The sequence below is a fragment of the Asterias amurensis genome, chromosome 20 (genome assembly GCF_032118995.1).
Source record: "Asterias amurensis chromosome 20, ASM3211899v1".
In the NCBI taxonomy this organism is placed as follows: Eukaryota; Metazoa; Echinodermata; class Asteroidea; order Forcipulatida; family Asteriidae; genus Asterias; species Asterias amurensis.
Genome location: NC_092667.1, coordinates 8925822 through 8941527, shown reverse-complemented (window position 1 = coordinate 8941527; position 15706 = coordinate 8925822). Strand labels below are relative to the sequence as shown.

The 15706-nt window shown below is 35.6% G+C and overlaps 1 protein-coding gene across 8 annotated transcripts in view; it reads right to left on the bottom strand.

Annotated features, from left to right (window-relative positions):
• The window catches only part of LOC139952742 (focal adhesion kinase 1-like), an 80328-nt gene that overhangs the window by 25339 nt on the left and 39283 nt on the right, over window positions 1–15706 (bottom strand). For 2 of the 8 annotated variants that reach the window (XM_071951954.1, XM_071951955.1), the window contains 5 exons: window positions 15506–15623; window positions 15181–15234; window positions 12492–12542; window positions 8499–8552; window positions 1124–1163 (listed from right to left, as the gene is read on the bottom strand). In XM_071951954.1, coding sequence (XP_071808055.1) covers window positions 1124–1163; window positions 8499–8552; window positions 12492–12542; window positions 15181–15234; window positions 15506–15623 — 317 coding nt within the window. The remainder of the gene's footprint in view (window positions 1–1123; window positions 1164–8498; window positions 8553–12491; window positions 12543–15180; window positions 15235–15505; window positions 15624–15706) is intronic. The other 6 variants (XM_071951958.1, XM_071951959.1, XM_071951960.1 and 3 more) reach the window with 4 other exon arrangements.

Genomic DNA, 15706 nt, shown 5'->3' with positions numbered 1-15706 from the left:
CAACAGCAAACAAAATCACAGGCCGTCAAAACCATACATGTACATGTTGTACATGTACCTGTGGTCATTAAGGCAAAAACTGCCATTCTCAAATTGGGCTTTTCAGCCACAGCTGACTCTGCTTAGCAGCTACCAAGGCACAAAACCAATTCTCGACTGAAGAACTATTTCTCAGGATAATTGACAACAATGTAAACTTGATAAGACTTTCGAGTGCTTGAGCAAGGAAAGAACATTACTAAAACCCACGTAAAAAGTTTAGCAATATCCCATTGCTTACATTGATGGCATCCCCTGAACTTACAGGGTATTATGAGCCGGCTTGTCAAAACAGTTAACTAGCCTTAAGGGAGAACAGAGAAGCAAATAGTGCATGGCCTAAAACAACAGTGATGTATCCAAATTAAAACCAACTAGATTAACAATCTCTTCCAAGCCTCCATATTCCTCCTTTCTTTCTGGGAAACAAAAATGTTTTTTTTTTTAACCACACGCTGGCCATCGCATACACGCATAAGGTATGAGCGCTTTCCCGGATCCCTTCACTAAAAAACTGTGGCCAGCGTGTGGTACGAAGAAAAAAATTGCATCCCAGCCACATTTCAAATAGCAGGTTGTTTTGATATTACAGCCATCATTTCCTCTATAGGGAAGTACAGCACTGGTTTCCTGCTTCACCTAGTCGGAAGGGATTGGCTTACTGCATAAGCAACGTACAATACAATATAAAGGGAACCGGCTATTAACAGAAATGACACCAACACTCATTTTGGTTTGATATGAAAAGGGAAATAGTTAACCCTTATTCTATTAATAGAAGTTCCTCATGTTACAGTCAACCAAAGCACAACAAAAGTATGCTAAGCAGAATAAGGTTACCAGCCAAACTACCATGTCACATGTACCATTTGGGATTGGTATCCTGCTAATTTCTGCTAAACAGAGAGTTGTTAAGCAATATGTTCTTCTTAAGCAGCTCTATGAAATTGGGCCTTAGTCATGCTCCCAGAGTGCTACATGTACATGTACAGCAATAATAACTACTGGTTCTCATTATACCAGAAAGAAGACAAACTATTTTTGCCCTCAAACCTCTCTGAGACTAAACATTTGCCTAACTTACTCATTCTCAAGTGGAAGTGATGGTAGAGCCCTGTCTCCTTCTGTAAAAAAAACAAAACAAGTTATCATGATCAAGTAATCAGATCAATGAAATTTAATCATGAGACTTTCTAAGCAATCATTAGGTATTTCTAAATAGCCTAGAAAGATAATTAAGACATTCTGATTGGTCAAGAACCTTAGCTTTGCGAACCCCAACCAGAAACATGTTTGGGCTTTGGTTATCCCTTAATCGTGTTCACAAGTTCAGCTGTGTCAAAATGACGTACATGTAGCTACTTCCACCACCTTACGTGAAAGGCTTTGTTTCATGATGGTAGATTTTATAAGTTATGAAACTAACACTAATTTGTTGTTGACATTGTTTACATATGAATACATGCTAGACAAAAACAACCACTACATGCTGTTTTCTGATTGTGCCGCAAGGAAATTCACTTCTCTTCTGCTATTCACATGAGGTTTTAACTGGGCATAGGATGTCACTTAACCATTCAATACATTATAAAAGAAAATTAAACTAAACACTGCCTTAATGTCATGGGTGTCAACACTGATAATAATTTTAGTTCCACATCTGTTTACGCACATTTCTCTGAAATTGTTTTGGACAATAAATTATGCATCAGAAAGATTTTGTTTCTGATCATAAGCAGAACACATCACCAGTCTTAAATAACATTTAAAACCAGCTTGAACTGGATTGTTAAATCACATCATACCGCAGTAGTTCTATCTCCATGGATACTTACTTTAAGCCAATCAATGAGCAGAATGCACTCAGGCTCTAGTTTTTACAAACTGGTCATTGTATTGATATGTTTGCAATGAAAAATATTAGTAAATTTGCTCCCGAACACAAAACATTTAAAGACAAGTATAACAATATGTACAGGTTTTTTTTCAAAGGTAGGGGGGAAACCTCCTAAGGTTGGCTCTTATTTGTTCTCCTAAGCTACAACTGTAGATGTATTTATCCTGTAGCCATGACCGGGCCATACCTAGATTACAAAAACAGAACTTTCAATTCTTCTTTCATGCCTTCCACGCACAAACTTTTTAAGAAACTGCTTTCTAGTTAATGTAGCAGAATTGAAAACAAGAAAATTAAATGGAATCTCTGCTGAGAATGATAATTTAATCAATAACCATTTAAATTATTGAGTACAGATTACCCAATCAATGAAGGTCAGAAAATAAATTAAAGGCTTCAATATTCCTGATGCAAAAAACATCAACATCGAACAGCAAATATTCTGAGCAAAAGGGCATTTTTCTTAAAATTAATTTATTAAAGCAAACTGTTGTTGAAGATTTTGTGCAAGTTTGATCACAAATCATGAACATGCTTTCGAACTGCCAACTTGGTGACTGCTGTCTCTTTAATCCATGCATCTTATTCGCTTTTATACTTTATTTAAATAAGCAATTAATAAATTGCAAAAGGGAAAATAATTGGTGAAGAAAAAAGCACTCCTGCAAAATTTTCGTCTTTTATACGTAGAAGTGTTATCTCAGGAGCGCCAGATTGGAATTGATGATCTTGAAATAATTTTGGAAAGTGCAGAGTAAAAAGCAAGACCTCCAAGCTGATTAAACACGACTTCCATCCCTGATGACATGTAAGTCACAGCAAACACACATTTACATGTGTTGTATCAATTGGAGATGGGTAAGAGCTGACAGATATCAATTGGAGATGGGTACGAGCCAACAGATACCACATCTGTCAAGTGCCTTTCAAACTAAAAGGTTTTTCCACCAAGACTTGAGCCACCCACTGCAGGAAAATGGTTGGTACATGACTGGCATTTTAATGATCTAGTAACTCAACATAAGTTCATTTAACTTACAGTTGATCCAACAAACATTAACTTTGGGATTGTATGTTTGAAGACGAAACATGTGAATAAGTTTGTTCAGAACCCAATTATGTACAATCCTTTTTTGATATATTTCATAAAAACTAAAGGATTGGAATGAGCACTTTTCTAAAAAATCAATGATGTAAAAGAAAAGCGTATTCAAATTAGTATTTTTCTTCTACATGTATCTTTTTTGTTTACTATCCCTAAGTGTTGTGAAAGTGTACTATTAGTAAAATATTGAGTTATGCAAGAGAGTAAATTGTATCATCAGTGTTTATGGAACCTATGTGAGTGCTTACAGAATGTAACAGGAGAGATTATGGAATGTAACGAGAGTGTTTATGGAATGTAACGGGATCTTACATGGAGTGTAACAGGAAGGTTTATGAAATGTAACAGGAGTGTTTATGGAATGTAACGAGGGTGTTTATGAATGAATCAGGAGTGTGGTATGGCATGTAACTGGAGCATTTATGGAATGTAACGGGAGCATGTTTGGAATGTAACATGAGCTTTTATGGAACATAACAGGAGTGTTTATGAAATGTAACAGGAGTGTTGATGGAATGTAACAAGGGTGTTTATGAATGAACCAGGAGTGTGGTATGGCATGTAACTGGAGCATTTATGGAATGTAACGGGAGCATGTTTGGAATGTAACATGAGCTTTTATGGAACGTAACGGGAGTGTTTATGAAATGTAACAGGAGTGTTGATGGAATGTAACGAGGGTGTTTATGGAATGTAACAGGAGCTTATATGGAATGTAACAGGAGGGTTTATGGAATGTAACGGGAGTGTTTATGAAATGTAACAGGAGTGTTTATGGAATGTAACGAGGGTGTTTATGAATGAACCAGGAGTGTGGTATGGCATGTAACTGGAGCATTTATGGAATGCAACGGGAGCATGTTTGGAATGTAACATGAGCTTTTATGGAACGTAACGGGAGTGTTTATGAAATGTAACAGGAGCTTTTATGGAATGTAACGGGAGTGTTTATGGAATGTATAATATGGAGTGTATCGTGAGTGTTTATGGAATGTAACAAGAGTGTTAATGGAATGTAACAAGAGTGTTTATGAAAGCTATTGTGAGGATTTATGAAATGGAAAAAGAGTATTGATGTAACCTATCTTAAGTGTATATGGAATGTACATGTATCTTGACTGTCTTGTGAATGTAACATGAATGATTTCAACAGTTGATAAATCCATGTCTTTATTCATGTGAAGTTCTGAAAAATAGACTAATTAACTGCTGACTCCTACTGAAGACAAGGCTCAAAAAGTTATCATTTAAATGCATTTTCACCGATGGGTGCCTTGCCGTGTCTATACAAGTTAACCCGAATAAGTCTCAGTCATGCAAGTTATGTAAGTGTTAAGATCTTGTGAATTTTGGAGTAAACTGGATCTGAATGCAACATAATGGTAACGGCTGCGCCCTTCACTTAGAATCACCGCCAACTTATAACACTGTTGGATCATGAGGTTTCATGACACATCCTGCTTTAGTAGGTTTCTGTCAAAGTTACAGTCAATCATTGGTTAGTAAGATTACCAGACAACACCTTTTATAGGAGCGATTAGTTTATGAAGCTGTGATTAGTAAGAAAATTAGTATGAATTAAATCACACATTCAGGAATGATTAATAGCTGTTACAATGGTATGTTATGCAGCATTCAACATGGTTAGTGTCAATGTATATGCCATAAACCTTCCAGTGAACAAAATAAATTAAGTTATATAATTTACAAAGAACACAAACCACTGAGAATGGAACTCCTTCAAACAGCACTTGTAAACACAACGTGTTACTATTTTGGGAGTAAGTTTATACCTTGTGTCTGCGTGTAATACATGTAACACACAAAGTGGTTTCAAGAGTGGCTGAGATGCAAGTACACCACATTAATTGGACTTCTAAAAATGTGCACCAACACTGTCAAGCAACAGTTACCACATTATTACAAAAATCTCATCTCTGAATTATACTTTGTGACTTTGTTGAAGTTTGTAACAAATTTCAAAAAATTAAGTCACAAAAATCAATAAAACCAGAAAACAGAACAAGATTTTGGTTGTTAATGTCACGTAATTTTAACTGTGACATAGCCCAGTAGATAATGATACGATTTGCAATGTGTCAGTACTGATTAGTTTGAGACCTTATTCAAGCTGGACAACATTACAAATTGGCACAAACCCAATGGAAAGACCTAGGTCCTAAGTGTTCTATGCCTGTCTGTAACCATGAGGGTTCTCACAGTCCATGCCAAAAACTTTTTATTATTGGTCATTACTTGAGCATTTTTATAAGTTTGCTTTAGCTTCTCTGGTATAAATTAATCAATCCTCAAGAACATGAACCATTTTTCCCCCTCGGTTATGCTTTGCTTCAAAATGCCAGTTATACAATCAAACAACAAATTTCTGCAATTTGTATTAAAGAAAGATATTACACCAGCATTGCAATTAGTATTGAAGTTGCCATCAGCATTATGCTTCAATGCCTCTGGTTATTGCCTTGGTGCCCCATGTACAATTTCCTTATAGAAGTGCTTTGGTGCCCTTGCCTCTCAAGAAACGGCATCAGGCCAACATCAGTGACAAACAACCCTACACAAACTGAACATTGTATACTTTTTAAGAAGAAAACAGTGTTCAACCATCCAAGCACTAGGAAAAGTCAACAGCACTCCGCACTGATGGCGTCACTTTTGCTCAAAATACCGGATGTCAACAACATTTTCTAACACTCACGTGATCACTGCATCAACGCAAGTAGAGTGCACATGAGTAAAACATAAAACATGACATTGGCTTTGACATGTATGTGTGCATTCCTCAGAGAAATATGACATGTATGAGATCCATGTACATGTACTTGCATGACATCTATTGAGCTTCTATTTCTAGCACAAAGCCTGGTGTATACTTCCTGCATGTCCCGCAAAATTGAATGTGAAACGAATTTTGACGTCAGGAGCCGTTTTCGCTGCGAATGTTTCACAGGAGTCAAACACATTTCAATTCATGCCAATTTTTTGTTGCGAATGCGTGACACATTTGCAGGAAGTATGAACCTGGCTTTAGTGTGGAGTTCTATTGGCTGTGACTAGCTACATAACTACGTACATGTAGTGTTTCACTGTTTAAGTAAAGAAGTAAAAACTCTTTGCTAAACCTATTGTATAAAATGAGCCTACATACAGTACATTAGCAGTTTTTGTTTTGTTTTTTTATGCTATTTTGAAAGTATAAAATTTGAATAACTAGTTTCTTTTATAGTGCAAAGTTAAATAGGAAATAATTTGATACCAAAGCAGCATTGTGAAATTAACTATATTGTTGTGTTAAGACCCAAGATTTGTGTTTTATATTTACTACACTAAAGAAGCACCGTGTATACGCAGTACTAATTTAGTTACTAAGTGTGGATCAGCTAAGTGTACAACGAAATCCTGTTGATTTGTAACTAAGGTTAGTTACTATCTACGTATACATTATGCCTTTATATCAAGACCTACAATGCTTTTTATCTAGTTTACTAGCCTTGACACTGAACACTATTGGTAATTGTCACAGACCAGTCTTCTCACTTGGTGTCTCCCAACATATGCGTAAAATAACATATCTGTAAAATTTTGAGCTTGATTGGTCATCAAAGTTGCGAGATAATAATAAAAGAAAAAATACCCTTGTCACACAAAGTTGTGTGCTTTCAGGCTTGATTTCGAGACCTCAAAATCTAATCACGAGGTCTCGAAATCAAATTCGTGGAAAATTACTTCTTTCTCAAAAGCTATGTTACATGTACTTCAGAGGGAGCCGTTTCTCACAATTATTATACTATTAACAGCTCCCCATTACTCATTACCAAGTAAGGTTTTATGCTAATTATTATTTTGAGTAATTACCAATAGTGTCCACTGTCTTTAATCGATGATTATAAAACATGGGCCCACTTTCAAAAAGATATTTTTCATCAGTTCACTGGTTTGTTAAACAAATTACTGTGCTTCATACATGTATGGACATAAAGGGACTTGTTTTTTATATGTTTTATATTATTTCATTCCCTCAAAATATTATTTCGCTCACCATCCCAATGTTATTTCGAGGGATTAAAATAATACACTATTTCCTGGGAACGAAATGTTCTTTCGATGGAAATAATTATTGTTTTGTTTCTAAAATAACATTTTTTACATAACAAAATACCAGTTTGAGGGGGGACAAAATACTACTTTGAGAGAGCAAAATAATATTTCAAGGGAACTAAACATCTCGAGGGAACACTAGATTAGTTTGAGGGAACAGAACAATATTTTGGGGGGAACAAGAAGAAAACAAGATTTTTCCCTTTACAGGTTCCATAATGAATGGTGTTTATAGATACAAGATCATTTGGTTGCAAACACCATTCTGAAAGTGCTATAGAATTCTGTACATTCAACAAATTATGATTGGTCAAATCAGAAAATGCAACCATGGTCACACCTATGCATTGAAAAAGGAGTTAATGAGCTGAAATGTATTGTAAGTAACACTCCGTAATGAACATTGAATTATAATGCTTTAAAAAAATAAACATGAGTTACATGGCTTCAAGTGGAACCCTGGTCACAACATGTAACACAAATTGTAATACTTCTAAAAATGTAACAAATGTCCGACTAAAACTGCAACTTGAAGTCATGGGAAATATGAAATAAAGGTTGTTGGTAGTATGATGGACACCAGGTAGAATGGTGCTATGTCTTTAGACTATGTTAACTTGTAATACAAACCATACACAGGCAATGTACAATACATCTCACGCCAGTAACTTTTAGGTAACAAAAAGCAGCATCAACTTGTTTTGCAGAAAACGTTGTGAATCCTACTTAATTGAAAGTAAACATGGAATGAATTGATTTTTCAACCACTTCAACATGGATTCCAGATACTTAACAATTCCGTGGCCATGCTTGGAATTTGATCTAATATAACAGAAACAATTTGCCTTCATGTGTGTGTTATGACTTATTCAGAAAATCGTTTTATTTTTGTTAACAAAATAAGCATAAAAAGTCAGTACAAACCCTAAAGAAAATGCAATTGTACACAGCTACGAGAAATTGTGTTCATACTTTTTCTCTTCACCGATAACAATTGGTAAATACTCTTCTTCAAAATGTGTTTTGCAACCAACACAGGTTTATCCTTTGCATCAAATAAAACTTTAATTATGTTTTAACTCCAACACACAATTCAAATGTGGTCTAGTTCCTTGCATAGTCACACAATTGTTAAGGTGCTGTCAAGTTTTTACAATTGGGCCAGACTAGTTTTTAATCCAACCTAAATGTGATCACATGCATTTATATTGCGACAACATGATTAAGAACTGGCAATAATGAACAAGATTAACAGTTTGAAGCCAGCATTATGGCCAGTGTGTGTCTGCAAAACTCATCCAAAATGGCCGACTTTGGGGTAAATATATTGGATATACTTACGCTGTGAGGACTGAGAAACAGAAACATCTCCTCTCCGTGAGGCAGCATTAAAAGCTAAGCAGCAGAGAAGGTTAAAGGTCATAGGTTAGTTACATAGGACAGGGGTTAGCATGTTGGAAGGGGAAAAGTTGGAAATTGGGAAAGGGGAGTTGTTTTAAAAAATAAATGGGAGAAAGAATTTTGTTCGGATGACAAGGGTGAATTTTAAAGGAATAACATTTCTAAATAATGTTGAAGTATTTATGGAGAGCAATAAAAGGACTTCCCTCAATGTATCTGAAAAACAGCTTAACTAACTGACTTCCCTTATGGTTTATATTAACACCATAGGTCCATATAACATCAAACCGTGTCTAAACTAACCCAATCATTTTTAAATCAGTTTACATTTTCCAAAAACGGCAACTTTAAGGGCAAGTTATTCCTTTGCCTTCCCCACCTTTCCCCCCCTCACACACAAGACAGTTTACCAATGGTAAATCAATGGTAAAACAATGATCCAGTAAGACTACATTCTTTGATCACAAGAATAGGTAAAACATTGGTTTATAAATATGGCATTTTAGTTCATTATCCGTGTTTTTAGGTGCCTTGAGCGTTTTTTTTGGTGGATTTTTGTGCTATATAAACCCTGTTTATTATTATTTTTATTAATAAAGAGATACATAGAAAAACAAAATTTCAAATTTCACAAAAGAACCATGTTAACCTTTCCTTGAAGTCTGGAAAATAATAACACCTACATCGATTCCAAATAATAACGAAGGCAATTCTACAAACAATAAGAAGACTTGTTGAAAGGAAGATGTTGTATATGAAGTATAGAACCCGACAGCAAAAAAGCTTTTTCTTTGACCAGACTACCAAAACACCAGTACCATAACCCCTACACCACCCAGCATTGTTTTTAAGGTTTCAATCTTGCCACACCATGTATCCATGCAAGTTTTCCGAAATCTAAACCCCCCTCAAAAACATTCTGAGAAATATCTTATTTATATTTTTGATTTGTTTTTAGATGTGGTTCTGAAACCGATCCTCTTTGAATAAAAGGTACGCAGTGTCATAACCATGGTTAAACGTTTTATCATTAAACTGCTTTGTCATAAGACGTCATCACTGATGATACTTCTTTTAAAGTGTAGATGTCCCATTTTTGAGATAATCAGCATTGTTTTCTTGTGTGAAGGCCAGGTAGTTGTGAGCTGAAGTAAAGTATACTTTAATTCCCAAGTTCTTCAAAATAGTCTTCAATGATTTGGTATTTAAGCTCTTTTTGGAACGTTCTTTGCTGCCAGACACCCACCTTTACATAAATACAAAGGATCATTATGGCAATGCTTGTGTTCAGCAGAATCACGTTTTGCTCATGCTGAGTCTGAACTGACTGGGGTCGGCTTTGGCTGTATCAAAGCAAAGAAATGTTTTTAAACATTGCTGCTGAAGCCACTGTATGAATCGGCTAGAGCTATAACTGAAAACGCTCAATTCAGACTCAATCTTTGCAGGTTTTCTGAATTGTGAAATAATTCAGCTTTAAAAAAAAAAGTGGTTTGTCTTGCTGTTTACCGGCTGAAATAGCAACCAAATGCATGCAAGTATCTTGGTAGGCTGCTATTTGAATTTGACCCACAGCTTACTATCAAGAAGTCTTCATTGATTCACCAACGGGCAATATACAGTGAACGCTAACTGGTAACACAAACCAAAACAATATGCTTTATTTTCAAAATAAAATGCTTTTAACTAGGAGTCTGTTTCCACAGAGTGAGAGAGAAGTTGCTTAGCACATATTGCCACAAAGAAGAAGCCTTAATTGCCGTGCTTTTTGCTTCTGAAATAATCTCTAGGTTTGTAATTGACATGCTTTATTTAAAATTTTGTATTTAAGAATGAAAGTCTTTAAAAATTATTCAGAAGAAAGTGCATCTCTTCCCTTACTCAGTTGCCTTTCATTGATCAATATATCCTGCTCAGGAATCTGGAAGGTTCTTGGTTTGAATTCCATTCCATGCATTTGTGCAGTTAACAAAATCTCTAACAACACAGGCAGTTTACCCCCCCCCCCCCTCACTCTGTGTAAGGCTGCTTAAAAGTAACTAAAACACATTGCATAAAACACAGTCTTGACAAGTTATGATCTATTCAATAATTGTAACAAAATTCAACTTGAAAACACACCATCTAAGTGGAAAATAAAATGTCAGCCAAATTATAAAGAACGGTGATTTTACTGAAGCAGTTGAACACAACAAGTTACTCTACTTCAACACATCTGCCGAACAAATACTGTGAAAGAAGTACATGTATCATCATCATTAATAAAGTGCCGATCAGATTATTAAGTAACAATGAAAGTTTCTTTCCTGAACTCCATGCTTCATTCCATTAACCCTGACTACCTATGATTACTACATAATCCATCCCAGTGTTTTGATTGATTCTGATGAACAATCAAACAACGTCATTCCTATCACAGGGCCTCCCACAACTCATGAGGTCTGGAAGGTAATCTAACCAACTCCAAATCCTCCTTGTTTAATCCAAGTGTAATGGATTTTGTACTGCAGAGCCAAACTACATGTACATGTAAGCATTCCTTTCCAATACAAAATCCAATCACTACCTCTATCATAATGCAGGCATCTTGTTTATTACACATTCAAATCATTGTAACCATGTTCTTGTTCGATTTGGTGGCTACGGCTGTTGCTAGCAGTGTTGCTATGGGCACCTTCTGCTTCAACACATGTTACTATGGTGAATAAAGCCACAGCCGCGCTACTAATCTTAACATAGCCTGAGAATAGATAGCCAAATAGTCTGAACCCTTTTTGGTGGAATAAGAGTTTGAATGTTGCTGATGAACACAGGGAACATGACAAAGGTGCCATCATGATAGAGGTCCAGAACACTAAACTCACAACCCACTCTTACCCCCAGTGGTATCTGTCACATAAAAACCAGGCTTGTAACCAAACCTTATGGCTGTAATTACATGAAAAACTTGATCTCATGCAAGCAATTTGTCAAAGGGAACAAGCTCTGTAGTGTTTATATTTGAAACATTTCCCGCACTGTAAAATATAACTTCTAATGCAGATGGCTACACATGCTAGTTAAAATTAAACATGCAAAGTGTGTGGCATGCAAAGCGTGTATGTATATTTTTATGCAATGAATTTGAGACCAAGTGAAATGTTCATGCTTTGTCATGCAAAAGTGGCTAGAAACACAAAAGGTGCTGATCACTGAAACACAGGCGTCCTTGTGTCCATAATGCGCACTGATATCGTATTGTCAGACAACTAAATATCCCCTCCGTGCACGTAGAGGCCCTCTGGTGGTACAACATGACCCATTGCTGGTTGTAAGGATAGTCTTGATCCCAAAATACTGTTATAATATTTCAATGAGATACTGGTTGGCCTAACTAGTCTACCAGTCTAAAAATCTAGGTTCAAAGTGAAAAGCAGCGTTTGGTTGTAACATGTGCGTTTTTTGGTACATGTACATACTTCAAATGAACATGATAGAATCATAACATTAAATGCAGAGAATTGCACACTGGTTTTATTCAGAGTGACATTTTCGTCATATTTTAGTCGAACTTGTATCTTCATTCACAAGTGGTTCAAAGTATAAACCAAAAGCTTTATCAAAAATAAAAACCACCATTGGTTAAGGATCAGTGCAGAATCTCAGCAGGAGCTGGCTCTGGCTTAACTTGATTTGAACATGTGTGTTGTCTATATAAACTGAGCTTGAGGCCTTAGTAAGCCAAAGCCAAGACTAAATAGACATTAAGCAAGGAGCCCTAAAAACAATTGCAATATTAGGCATAGTACTGCAAGAGTGTAATTTGTCTGCTCAATGAGTACTGAATATTTTCCACTATTTGCCTCAAACGTCAAGCATAGACACAAGTATACCGCCCTCTACTGAATGTGCACGGAGCGGATAATGCGTCTGTCCTCCATAGCGAGTACTTACACGCAGTGTACTGAAGATAAGCCGTCTTATCCCTTGGAACCACAGAAAAGGCTAAGGCACACACATACATACAGAGGTTGATGTGGTACACAATCAGAATGGACAGAAGTACAAGATAAACTACAAGCCTAGTCATACTATTTTCATTTCTTTACATTTAGCAATCAGGAAAGTACATTTACCCAGACCCAGAAAGGTCATTTTTTACCAGTTGGGAAAAAAGAAAGTAGCACAGGATTTGTTGTTTATTTTTAAATAGATTGTTGATTCTTAAGTCTGAAAGCAAACTTGTTATAAAGTTTTTATTGGGACCAATCATCTTGTGACACAGTCCCATCTGAAATTCTACTCTTTAAGAAAAAAAGGTTTTAATAATTGTCATCAAATCAAGGCTGATTTTACAAGTCTATTCTCTTGTGTGTATCACTAGTATTGGGAATCATTATTCGTTAAAGGCACTGGACATGTTTGGTAATTGTCAAAGACCAGTATTCTCACTTGGTGTATTCAAACATATGCAAAAAATGCACAATCTGTGAACTTTTGGGCTCAATTGGTCATTGAAGTTGCAAGAAAATAAGAAAAGAAAAAACACCCTTTCAGATGCCTGAGAAAGTCTTTCTCAGATTCGAATACTTTTTAATGAGAAATTACTGTAGAGAGAGTCGTTTCTCACGGTGTTTTATACTGTCAACGGCTCTTCCCTGCTCATTATCAAGTTAGTTTTCAGGCTAATATATACTTTGAATATATACCAAACATGTCCAGTGTCTTTAATGTTATTATTGGCTATTATATTTGAATTTGATCTTACATAAACTTTGTAGCCAAATTGAAACAAAACTTTATTCCAAGAAAGCTTTCAGCTCAAAGCTTAACTGACTGTATTTGATGATTGCCAATCCAAGTGTGATGTTTTCAAGACACCATTAACACAAATGCAGTAATGCTGAAACCAACCTCTACACTTTAACAGTTCCCAAGTTTCTTAAATCTTTCCTGTAGTCCATGGAGGAAAACTATTATTGGTCACAAATCTTTCCGTTTTGGCCAGGATTGCTGGGCACATACACGTATGCAGGATTAACAGCAACATACAAGATAGAATTGTATGCATCTAAAATGTACGCATGCACTACTGTACATGAGCATATTGACCACAATTTGGGGCTATTCTGAAAAGCTAAGCTCGACAAGAAATAATGTAAAGAAAAAAGTATTGATTTCACAAACACTATTGTCAAACGTAGTAAAAAAATGCCCCAAAAAGGTTTCTAACCTGTGTACATAAATGTATAATGTACTTGTAAAATTCATAAAAATGGCTAAAAAGTTTGCATTTAAATGATGGCATTGACCGTGCTTGAATTATAACCATTATCATGATTGTGTGAATGAGAGATGTAGTGGTTTCATCAAACAATGAACAAAGCCAAAAATATGGAGAGATCATTGGCAGGTACATCTTTTTAATCCTTGAGAGACCAAGTGTTTCCGCGCAATAATTAATTTATAATCTAAACAGTGTTCTCACTTAAAGGGACTGTATGCAGTTTTTGGAACCCCTTGAATGTTTCAATCCTATATGAATGTACATAAATGCAATGTGTTTCTTGAGGAACCCTCACAGAAAACTCATATGCCACCAAAATCAACTAAAGTTTTATCAAATATGATTTTGTTGTTACACTTTTTTCAAAATCAATCTAAATGTATTTTCCATGAACAACAAATAAAATGTCATTATAGGTTTAGACATTTGGATTAACACAACAATTATTTGTTAGAACATTGTAACTAAACATGGAAATGGAATTAATGACGTAGAGGAAGTCTTCATAGTTTTAAACTTCTATTTTTAAAACCTCCTATGTTGGCGGAAAGTTGAATAGGTCTAAAAAAGACTTTTTGATTTCAACAAACTGCTTACAGTAGCTCTATTTTCTGGAAAACAACAGTGGCTTGTGCAGAATATGTGATCTTGCTTTCTTGTAATTTACAAGAGTCTTTTTATGGAGGAAGGTTAGAGGGGTGTGTATTTTGTCCACCTACCTCAGGTTAAGAATGGCTTAATATTCAGTGTGCAAGTATTTAAAAAGTGAAAGTGATGTTATACATGTAAACAACACATTCACAGTGATATGCAGCAAGTTTACATGGGGTAAAATTTAGGGTGTTTTTAACGCTCATACATCTGTAAACAGTCCTGTTTTAGACTTCCCAAGAATGTTAGCATTGAGATGGGCCACAGACGGCACTAAGTGTTCGAATGAACAGTACAGGGATTCATAGTACAACAATATAAAGCGCCACCAAGAGTTTGCCTCGAAAAAGTCAGTTTCAAAGAAGACACTCACAGTAGAGTTGTACTGATCAAAATCATTTTTAAGCCTCGTGATATAACAAAAATCCTTGATACATCCACGCACAAACACTTTCAACAAAGTAAGCTGCATTTTATCAAGGTGATCTCCATCTTGCAAGTTAAACAAGTTCATTGTTAAACTACAACTTTTTAACATGTTACAAAAGTTGTTGACTTCTTCCACAGTATATTTAAATAATAACCTCTCCAGGACAAACTCTAGGTGGTGTACTATATTTTATATTGCCAATATTTCACCCTGTGACAACCTTGTTGCATATTACCATGACAGTGTTAATTAGTGAGCCATGTCTAGGTTTTTACCTTGGATGTTAGTGGTCACATATCCAGTGGCTTGGTTTGAAAAATATTTAAATACTGGGAGAAAATAAAATTCAACTAAAATTTAATTCGGGTGAAACTTATTTCACACAGATATGTATAGTTGTTGCATTTCATGAAGGCATGATTCGTGGTGGTTGTGGATTTTACACAAAATATTATGATGAATATGTTGTGTTTGCAAATCATTTATTTGTAAACAATTGCAGCATTTTAAAATAAAAACAACTCATTTATACTGAACAAGTGTGACTTCAGCACTACCAGAGGAGTATTCCATTCACTACGGGAGGGGTGTCAAGCTTACCTTGTTGTGGCCGTACAATGAGGGACTGTTCTGTTTTTAGGGCAAGTCGACAGTACCCATCAATCAGATCGGCCATGTCTTCAGCAATGGTGACGGACGGTGTAGTGATATACACAGACTGTAGAAAACCACAAGAAAATAAACAATAATTCAGTTATTCCTGGTATTCTTGTCAAGGTTGGGGATTGAACTTTGAAATAT